The sequence below is a fragment of the Caretta caretta genome, chromosome 3 (assembly GCF_965140235.1).
Source record: "Caretta caretta isolate rCarCar2 chromosome 3, rCarCar1.hap1, whole genome shotgun sequence".
NCBI classification, from domain to species: domain Eukaryota; kingdom Metazoa; phylum Chordata; order Testudines; family Cheloniidae; genus Caretta; species Caretta caretta.
The window spans coordinates 131,221,468-131,232,585 of record NC_134208.1 but is presented as its reverse complement, the minus strand read 5'-3'; the positions used below and the strand labels follow the sequence as shown (position 1 = coordinate 131,232,585).

Below are 11,118 nucleotides of genomic sequence, written 5' to 3'. Positions count from 1 at the left end.
GTTTTAGTACTAGGAAGTGTGTTATCTTTATTTAATTTCTGACTTTAATGCCTCATTACTTCTATTCACTTAAAACGTATCTCCTTGTAGTTAAATACATTTGTTTTATTCTTTAGCCAAAACTAACCCAGTGTTGTGAACTGTGTGGGTATCTCCATTTAGGGTAGCAAGCTGTTGATCCCCTTACGGGGGGACAATGGACCTATTATATCTGGGCTGTCTAGGAGAAGGCTGGACTTTGCAGAACTCATGTTTTGAGGGGAAATCTGGGGCTTGGCATGTGTTGGGGACACCCTGAAAATGGTAACCAAAGGTTGGTGAAAACCAGAGTGTGACTGATGTGTGGCTGGCATGCTGCAGCTATACACAGACACTCTGGGTGTTACCTGCTTTCTGGCAGGCTGTTTGTGAATGTCCCAGGTGGGATCTACAGCAGCAAGACATTGTGAAGCACCCAAGGTTGCAGGCCAGGGGTGGCACAACCCCTCACTGGTCTGGATTGCACTCTGGAATGGGATAGTTATTGAATCCCATAAGAAGTTTATCTTTCAGCTTGGTTATGTACATGCCTTGTGACCTTCTGAAATTCCACAAGGGATAATTGCAGGCTTAGCACTAGGAAGAGCCCCCCTGACCTGTTTAATGGAGTACCTGTTCTCCTCTCCTCGTGTATCAGAATTCAATACAAGTCACTGGTCCCAGTTTGATCCATGTTTACATTGCTTTAACCTGCTCCTCTTGGAGTCATACTAAACACATAACTACTTCTCTTTTAGACTTCTTGTTCTTGAGTCACATTATTTACAGCCACAAAAATGAGCATGCTTCTCTGTTTCTGTGAAGCATTGGTGACATCCAGTGGCTAGTTATGCAGATGCAAATATTTGTGTATTCACTTCCAGTATGTTTACTAGAAGATATATTTACTCCTTCCTTCTGTTTTCTAAAGATGGAAGGCAGCAATCTTTTGGGTAGCCTTGTTCCTGTACTACACAATATATTAAAGCACACAGGGCTAGTTTCTCAGCCATGGTTCTGTCCACTTTGTGCTGTCTGAGGATGTAGTTTGGACAAAATTGGCCAGCTAAGTTGTTCCCCAACAGAGGGGAATTCTCAACTGGCATAAAGCTAGCAGAGGTAGTTCTTATGCACACCTCTCCCACTCTGTCATCGGGAGCAGCTCCTTGTCTGCTGTGATTTCTGTCAGGGATAGGACTAGGGTAGCTTGAGAATCAATGTGCTATAACCTGACGCCCCCCCCTCTTCACTCCTGCCTGCACTGTTTCTGGCACTGAAGAGAATCTCGCACATGAATTACCCTTGATGAAAAGAAGCCCAATTTTGCAACATTTTAATGTGTTTTACACATAAAACATGTTTTAAAAGTTGCAAAACTTTTACATAAATCAAATATGTAATAAATTATTTAAAAAAAAACAAAACAAAAAACCCACCACCACCAAAACCACCCCCAAAACAACAGACCAAACCAATGTCAGTGCAATTCTATGGTCCAGATTTAAATTGCACATCAGTTGGGGAATTCAGCAACCTTAATTCTTCATCTGGCTCATATGGGCCCTGATTCATCAAGATGCTAAAGCACATATTAACTTTAAGCATGAGTGGAATCTCACTGGCCCCAGTGGAACTACTCATGTGTCTAAAGTTAGGTACGGATGCTTAAGATTCTTGCTGAACCAGGGTCTTGGGCCTTATCCTGCTGTGACTAAAGTAAGTGGAAAAATCCCCATTGACCTCAATGTGCAGGCTTGGACCCACAGAACTAACTCCTGCTCACTTTACTCACATGAGTAGTCCCGCTGCCATGTGCTTTGCAGTCAACAGAAAACAATGGATGCAAGTGACGTATTAGTCAGAAACATCTTCCTTTGCTTTGAACTTAAGTTTCTTAATTAGAGTTCAGTCTGAAACATCTACAGGAAGTAGCCAAAATAGAATTTGCCTTTAACAATGTGGGCAGACAGCCAAGCATTGCAGTGGCAGAAATGCCATTTTATTAAGGGAATGCGCTCAAAGCAATGCATCAGCGCCAAGTACATCATTTTGTTTAATGTTATCTACATTTCCTGGAGGTTCTTGGTAGCCTGCGCATCTCCCATGAATTAATTTTAGTATCTCTATCTCTGCATGCAGCATGCTCTTGTACTTCTACCCTTTATCCTAAATTGTATGCTATGTCCCTGGCAAGCAGTGCTTTTTAATAAAAATAACACCCAAAGAAACCTTAAGACTGAGACAGGAGGTTACATGGTTTCTTTACTTCCTCATTTAACTAATGTACACTAGAATGGAACCATTTCCAAGATAGTAGATTAGTCATTGGCAGCCCTCAGGAAAGTGATGATTCAATTATACTAAACATTATTTATAATATCAATGTGCATCCCTTTAAGTGTCCTCTGCTCAGGAATGTGAAGTGACACTGGGATCTTTAAAAGCTATTAGCCTCCATGCAGTCTGTAAATACCTCTTCCCCCCCCCAATCTTCCTACTTTGGCAACTGTGTTACCTGCACAAAATTCTCTGTTACTCTCACACTCTAGAGGCATTCCTAGGGCTCAGGCATAACCCTACAGGTTTGCAGGACCTTTTACCAGTGAAAGTGCCTTACACAGTAATATCCTTATCCTCTATTTATTAACAATTACCAAAAACAGAGTGCACACATTACACATACAGTGCTTACCACTCCCAATAAAACAGACTAACTTTTCCCTGCTGGCCAGTCAGGATCAGGTCCACCTGGGGGACTCCAGTTTCTACATGGTGTCATTGACAGATTGTTGAGGTCTGGCAGCTCTGATCTTTGGGGCTGTGTCCTGGAATTGGTTCCCAAAGAACTTCCTTTTGGACTCCAGTTTATATAGTGAAATTTGAGTCCTTTTTAGCTCTATCTTAACCAATCATTATACTAAAATTTTACTAACCAATCCTAACACATTGTAACAAAATTCTCTAACCAATCCTATCCTACCACCTTAATTTACACCTTGCAAAATTAATTATGTAACAGATGGAAACAATTAAAGAACCAGAGACCATACAGATAAACAATAGGGAAGTGGGGACCATAATGACAAAACAATAAAGAAATGAGGATTTCACAACTACAACTATTGATAAGTGATTTCTTGACAGAATGCTATTAAATTAAGTTTTCTTTAACCATATTAAGATCTTTTTCTTTATCTGGTGGCAGAGTGGGTGCCATTAGGACAGGGTCTCCTTCTAAACAGCCTGATATTACATTGTTTTAATGTTACTTAAATGGAATGTGAAGATGTGACTTCCTGCTTCTCAGCTAATGGCTACTGTTCAGCTGCTCTTTTAATCTGGCTGCAGATGAAGGCCTTAGGCTTTACAATATGGCTGCAGACAAAGGGCTTATCCTTGCAACTGTGCTGATTCTGAAGTGTTATTTAAATGACTTTCAGATGCCTCATCTTCAGTCTCTCCAAGGCTCCCGTGAAAGAGAGGCATATGTTAATCCTTTGTCACCGAGGCCTGCAGATTAAACACAGTTGGAAGGTTTCCACAAGAGTTTATTAAAAGCACCATTTCCCTACTATTTGGAATGGATGGTGTGAAATGGCATTTTAAAAAAAGCCCAGCATACCTGCAGATGATTGAAAATCAAAGAATGAGAACAGCAACATGAGTAAAGCCAAGGTAAAAGGAAGAGGGATGGACCAGAGGCTTATAACAGAAATGTACTGTAGTCATGGTAAAAAAGTAGTGGCAGAAAAGATACCTTCAGACAACTCATTGTAATGTCTGATTCATCCACCTCTATGGTAAGACTGTCTATCCTCACCATTCTTCTATATTTTTGTAATATCTCCACTCCATCGCACCACTCCCATTGACTAGCACCACTTTGGGTGTCTATTGTCTAGTTTAGTGGACTAGGGCAGAATCAATATCAGTACTTATGAGTTCTGAAATCAGCTCACTATGACTCTCTTAACTATTTTACCTCAGTTCTCATTGGTAAATTGTGAGGTTCCCATGGAGTGTTTATTAGTGTATATTTATATTATACTGACAGGTTTCAGAGTAACAGCCGTGTTAGTCTGTATTCGCAAAAAGAAAAGGAGTACTTGTGGCACCTTAGAGACTAACCAATTTATTTGAGCATGAGCTTTCGTGAGCTACAGCTCACTTCATCGGATGCATGCCGTGGAAACTGCAGCAGACTTTATTTATACACAGAGAATATGAAAAAATACCTCCTCCCACCCCACTGTCCTGCTGGTAATAGCTTATCTAAAGTGATCATCAGGTGGGCCATTTCCAGCACAAATCCAGGTTTTCTCACCCTCCACCCCCCCACACAAATTCACTCTCCTGCTGGTGATAGCCCATCCAAAGTGACAACTCTTTACACAATGTGCATGATAATAAAGTTGGGCCATTTCCTGCACAAATCCAGGTTCTCTCACCCCCTCACCCCCCTCCCAAAAACCACACACACAAACTCACTATCCTGCTGGTAATAGCTCATCCAAAGTGACCATTCTCCCTACAATGTGCATAATTAAGGTGGGCCATTTCCAGCACAAATCCAGGTTTTCTCACATCCCCCCCACCCCCATACACACACAAACTCACTCTCCTGCTGGTAATAGCTCATCTAAACTGACCACTCTCCAAGTTTAAATCCAAGTTAAACCAGAACATCTGGGGGGGGGGGGGTAGGAAAAAACAAGAAGAAACAGGCTACCTTGCATAATGACTTAGCCACTCCCAGTCTCTATTTAAGCCTAAATTAATAGTATCCAATTTGCAAATGAATTCCAATTCAGCAGTTTCTCACTGGAGTCTGGATTTGAAGTTTTTTTGTTTTAAGATAGCGACCTTCATGTCTGTGATTGCGTGACCAGAGAGATTGAAGTGTTCTCCGACTGGTTTATGAATGTTATAATTCTTGACATCTGATTTGTGTCCATTTATTCTTTTACGTAGAGACTGTCCAGTTTGGCCAATGTACATGGCAGAGGGGCATTGCTGGCACATGATGGCATATATCACATTGGTGGATGTGCAGGTATACGAGCCTCTGATAGTGTGGCTGATGTTATTAGGCCCTGTGATGGTGTCCCCTAAATAGATATGTGGGCACAATTGGCAACGGGCTTTGTTGCAAGGATAAGTTCCTGGGTTAGTGGTTCTGTAGTGTGGTATGTGGTTGTTGGTGAGTATTTGCTTCAGGTTGCGGGGCTGTCTGTAGGCAAGGACTGGCCTGTCTCCCAAGATTTGTGAGAGTGTTGGGTCATCCTTTAGGATAGGTTGTAGATCCTTAATAATGCGTTGGAGGGGTTTTAGTTGGGGGCTGAAGGTGACGGCTAGTGGCGTTCTGTTATTTTCTTTGTTAGGCCTGTCCTGTAGTAGGTAACTTCTGGGAACTCTTCTGGCTCTATCAATCTGTTTCTTTACTTCAGCAGGTGGGTATTGTAGTTGTAAGAAAGCTTGACAGAGATCTTGTAGGTGTTTGTCTCTGTCTGAGGGGTTGGAGCAAATGCAGTTGTATCGCAGAGCTTGGCTGTAGACGATGGATCGTGTGGTGTGGTCAGGGTGAAAGCTGGAGGCATGCAGGTAGGAATAGCGGTCAGTAGGTTTCCGGTATAGGGTGGTGTTTATGTGACCATTGTTTATTAGCACTGTAGTGTCCAGGAAGTGGATCTCTTGTGTGGACTGGACCAGGCTGAGGTTGGTGGTGGGATGGAAATTGTTGAAATCATGGTGGAATTCCTCAAGGGCTTCTTTTCCACGGGTCCTCAGTCAGGACCAAGGCCCTCACCAATGTACAAACGCACACAAAAAAATACATTCCTTACCCACATAGCATTTTAATGACAAATGGGGATGCAAATACAGAACACATCTTTTGATTTGGATTCCAATCTGGTAAAACCACTGTATAATTGGACTGTGCCTTGAGTATGTTACACAAGAGTCTGGAATTAGACCCAATTTTTATGGGAGATAGGTACCCAGAGTCATATGTTAAAGGCTAAATAGATGGCTCCTATAATGAGGAGCAGGTTCTAGTGAACTTGGACTAATTATCTGCTGCCCAATTGGTCTTGAGGGAAGGCACCTGTGTTTTATAAAGGAACAAGCATCAGCCAACAACCAGCTGCAGTGGTCTCCCTCTTTATAAGGCTCAGGTGCCTTCCCTAAAGGCAGTTGGGCAGTGAACCTGCTCTCTCTTAAAGGGGCCAAACACCAACCTTAGAGCCCTTTATATAACAGAAATGCACATATACCTTTAATATATGACTCTAGATACCCATCTCCTATGAAAGTTGGGTCTAACTGGGATGCATGGAAACTTTATGCCTCTTAAAGGGGCCAGTCACCCTCTGACACTTAGAAAATCTTGTCATATTCAGAAGCTGAGGCAAAGCCTGTTTATCTTTGCCGTAGTAGAATATGGTCAAAATCACTGCCCTAAATTGTCTAGGACCAGAAACCTCATGTACGTTAGAGAACTGACCCTGAGTCAGGGCACCAGGCTAAATACCAGGGGTGGGCAGTGCTTAATTTGTGCCAGGGCTGAGCCCTGGCACCTCTAGGCTTGGCAGTCCATAGCCCTGGCACCTCTGGGCTTGCTGCATCAGTTATTAAAGTAAAAAAAAATTGAGCCCCAGTCACCTCTTTCATTAGCTCTTAAGCACGGAAGGGGTGTGGGGGAGAGGGGGAAGGGGGATGTTCACACCAGCCATGCTACTCTGAGTTCAGATCTGTTGCAGTTTCGCTCCCTCATGTCGGCACTAGCGCTGCCCTCACACCTCTCATAAGTATCTGCCCCGCCGCGCTCACTGCAGCTCCCAGAGGCAGTCGCTCCTGTGGGGAGCGTTTGAACGGCACAGCAGCCACCCCAGCACCGCCGCGGAGGAGACGGGTGCGGGGCAGGGCCGCAGGGTGGTTAATCCGCCGTGGGTGGAGGAAGCCTGGCTGCAACATCCCAGCTCGGGGGCTCCTCCTAGGGCCTCTTGACTCAGACCCGTCGCGTCCCGCGCCGATCTAGACCTTCAGGGAACGGTGCAGGGTCCTCCTCGGTTTCCTCAAGTTTCGCCGAATTCGGATTACGAACGTGTAGACGGGGCGGTGGGGGCGGTGCAGTGACGCCTGGCGCCGCTAGGGGCCGCGTTCGCCGGTGGCGGCTTCTCCCAGCTCGGAGGCGGCGACTCGCCCGTGTCGCGCCCGCCGCGTTGCCATGTTGGCGGAAGAGCCGCCGCGGCCGCCTGCAGCTCGGGGAGCCGGGAGCCGGGGCGGAGAGGAGGGGCCCGGGGCCGGCCCGCGCGCGGGGATGGAGGCGAGGGGGGGGATGTGCCTGCCCCGCGGGCCCGGAAACCTCTGCTTCGACAAGGACGAGTTCATGAAGGTGGGGGGAGCTGGACGGGGGGAGGGGTCACCGCGGGGCCAGTGGACGAGGCGGTGCCCGTGGGGCGGCGCGGGGGGGCCCGTCCCTGCGCTGGCTGCGGGGGAGCAGGGCTGGGCGGGGGCTGCCCGACTCCCCAGCGGAGCAGTGACGGGTCCCCTGCCGCTGGCCGGGCTGCGCAGGGCGATGTGTGGGGCGGGCTCATCTCGGCTGGGGCCCTTGGGGCGGTTGGCAGGGGGGGCAGGTCCACACTCCTTTCCTAGGGCTGAGCGGGGGACGCTTGTTATTAATGAGCGGATTTCCGTCCCTTTGGGCTATGCACTAGTTCACCAGGCTCGAACTGTAGCCTGGCTTCGGTGTCATTGCCTTGGGTGCCCTTCTGTAACCCGCCATGGGGCAAGGTCTGCTTCAAACCCTAATCCCCTCATCAGCATAGCAGCCCAAACTCACACAACTGAGCAATAAGCTGGGTGTATGGTGATGGCTCAGTTAGGTAGACAGTGGAAGCCTGGAGCACTAACCTCAAAAGCTGTAGTCTGAGTACTGAGATAGGCGTCAGCTGTCCTCCTCCTATTCTGATTAGGTTTTTGTACCATCACCTGAGTGCTTTTCATTAGTGCCTTGAGCAGCATGACTAATGTTTGTCACATGTTTGTTCTCTCATCCTCTCCCCTGGGGCGGAAATGTGTGTTCTGAAATTCATGTTTACGTATATATACACACACCGGCAACACCCATGTTGCTATATGTTTATATTAGAGAAGGCAGGATAAAATAAGTACACTTTGCACATGAAGCAGAAGCTGGAAATGGGTGACGGGAGGGATCTTTTGATGATTACTTGTTCTGTTCAGGTTTCAGAGTAGCAGCCCTGTTAGTCTGTATTCACAAAAAGAAAAGGAGTACTTGTGGCACCTTAGAGACTAACCAATTTATTTGAGCATAAGCTTTCATGAGCTACAGTTCACTTCATCGGATGCATAAAGTGGAAAATGCAGTGAGGATTTTTTAGACACACAGACCATGAAAAAATGGGTGTTTATCACTTCAAAAGGTTTTCTCTCCCCCACACCCCACTCTCCTGCTGGTAATAGCTTATCTAAAGTGATCACTCTCCTTACAATGTGTATGATAATCAAGGTGGGCCATTTCTAGCACAAATCCAGGGTTTAATAAGAACGTCTGAGGAACAGTGGGGGGGGGGGTAGGAAAAAACAAGGGGAAATAGGTTACCTTGCATAATGACTTAGCCACTCCCAGTCTCTATTCAAGCCTAAGTTAATTGTATCCAATTTGCAAATGAATTCCAATTCAGCAGTCTCTCCCTGGAGTCTGGTTTTGAAGTTTTTCTGTTGTAATATCGCAACTTTCATGTCTGTAATCGTGTGACCAGAGAGATTGAAGTGTTCTCTGACTGGTTTATGAATGTTATAATTCTTGACATCTGATTTGTGTCCATTTATTTTTTTACGTAGAGATGTCCAGTTTGACCAATGTACATGTACATTTAGATAAGCTATTACCATCAGGAGAGTGGGGTGTGGGGAGAGAAAACCTTTTGAAGTGATAAACACCCATTTTTTCATGGCCTGTGTGTGTCTAAAAAATCCTCACTGCATTTTCCACTTTATGCATCTGATGAAGTGAGCTGTAGCTCATGAAAGCTTATGCTCAAATAAATTGGTTAGTCTCTAAGGTGCCACAAGTACTCCTTTTCTTTTTGTTCTTTTCATTCCCTCTGGGGCACCTGGCATTGGCCACTGTTCGAAGACAGGATACTGGGATAGAGAGACCATTGGTATGACTCAGTACGGACATTTTTATGTTATGTTAAGGTGGTGAGATTTATGGTGATCCTTAGTTCCTGTGGGAGTTCATGCCACAGTCTTGGGCTGGCCCCTAGGAAAGCTTTTTCTCCCGGACACAAACTTCCCCTTTATCGTAGAAGGTTCCACTGTGCAGAGGAGCGAAGTTGTTGACCACGATCTTGTTGATAGTGGACAAAGCCCATTGGGTGTTTTGAAGATAAAAATTGAGCCCTTGATTTTGTATTATGTAGGAGGTTAGAAACTATTGTTTTTCTCAATAGTTGCTGCTTGTTTTTCTTTGGGACAACTTATTCTTCACCTTTTCTGTGGCGATGTGGGGGGGGGCAGTGTTGAGAGGTGATAGGCAGCAGAACTTTTGAAAATCTTGAAATTTGTTTTCAGGATAACTTGGATAACTGAGGTGCCCTCTTTGGGTTTTGCTCTCTGAATACAGGCCCCTGGAATCACCCATGAGGATAGCTGAAGCACTTTTTGTTGTGGGGGCTTGTTTGCTGTGTTGCCAATGTTTGCAATTGTATTTCCAGTCTTGCAGTGTTTGATGGTTTTTATAAAACTCCAGCTCTGGGGGGTACATGATTATGTGAGAATCTCAGCTTCCATTTTAAAAAATGAAAGGAAGTTTCTAGCCCTAATTTTTGCAGCGACAAACTTGAAAATGTGAACTTGGGTGTACCTTAATGACACAGAAGACAAATTAAAAGAACCAAAAATTTATAATTTATTTTCACATCTTATATTTTTAAGCCAATCAAATGATTTTTGAATCCTTGAGGTTAGCAGTACTGTTAAGCTTAAAAAAAAGCTATCTGTATTAATTATAGTATAGATCACTGGTGATTCTCTGTTTCTGTGTAGACTAAAGGCTTTGGGTAGTCCAAAAATATTATGTTGAGAACCCAAGAAATGAATGGTCAATGAGGTCGGTGTGTGTAGGGCTCTTCTATGAAGTGGTGTGCAGAATGAAAAAGCTGGTAAACCACTAGAACAGGTAGATTTGAAATATATAAATTATTGACAATTTTTGTCTAACCTGTTTTAAAATGAGTGCGTCAAGGAAAGACTAAGCTGAATCTACTACTTTTGTTTGGTAAGCTTTGACTATATTAGGGACTTTTACAACAAAACTTCTACCACCATTTCAGCTCTGTTCGTTTTAGAGTGACAGTAACAGGGAAGAGGGAGTTTTGGTTGGCTTTTCTATCAGATTTGGTGATGGAACTTTACTGCTATTGAAAAATTAATGAAAAGAGAGGAAATTGAGTTTCTAGGGGTTAAATGAAAGTGATTGTGATTGTTACAACGGATGGCTTAGTCTTGTCAAAAGAAGCAAAACATGAGTTTAACAGCCCACTGTCTCAGATGATTGATTAATTATTTTATTGTAATAATTAGGAGAGAGTAAAGCACCAGTCTGCTTCGTGTATATTGACTTTTGTCCTGAAAGACACTTCTAGCATAGCTCTGTTCAGATCTGAAGTCTCTAGATTAGATGCAATTTTTTTTCCTTTGATTTCTATTTATGTATTGTTTTCTGTTTCCAATTGTGCCTGTCAGTTGTCTAGGAGTGGCTGAAAGACTTTGCAGTAAAAACACAGACACAGCACTTAATTGCTTAGGGTGGAAGGGAGGGAGGATTGTGCAGTGTATGATTGTTGGAAAATATGCAAAAATTTAATAGGGCTAGTCTCTGAGCAGATTTTTCAGTTTCTGTGACTGAGGTAGGCCTGTGTATTAGAGTCATGGCTCTTTACAGTTTCTTATATCCATCTCAGATGGGTATATCAGCCAGAGTATTTGCTGCTGTCAGAAAATCCTTTTACTGTGATGGTTTGGAATATGTGCACTACTCCGGACTACTTGCATTTGGTTATTCTTTGG

At 44.2% G+C, this 11,118-nt stretch overlaps 1 protein-coding gene across 2 annotated transcripts in view; it reads left to right on the top strand.

Moving 5' to 3' along the window:
- Positions 1–7,237: 7,237 nt before the first annotated feature.
- COG2 (component of oligomeric golgi complex 2) overlaps positions 7,238–11,118 on the top strand; it is a 44,691-nt gene continuing 40,810 nt past the window's right edge. Inside the window, exon 1 of one of the 2 annotated variants that reach the window (XM_048843908.2) lies at positions 7,238–7,414. In XM_048843908.2, coding sequence (XP_048699865.1) covers positions 7,247–7,414 — 168 coding nt within the window. In that variant the 5' untranslated portion in view covers positions 7,238–7,246. The remainder of the gene's footprint in view (positions 7,415–11,118) is intronic. The other variant, XM_048843907.2, reaches the window with a different exon arrangement.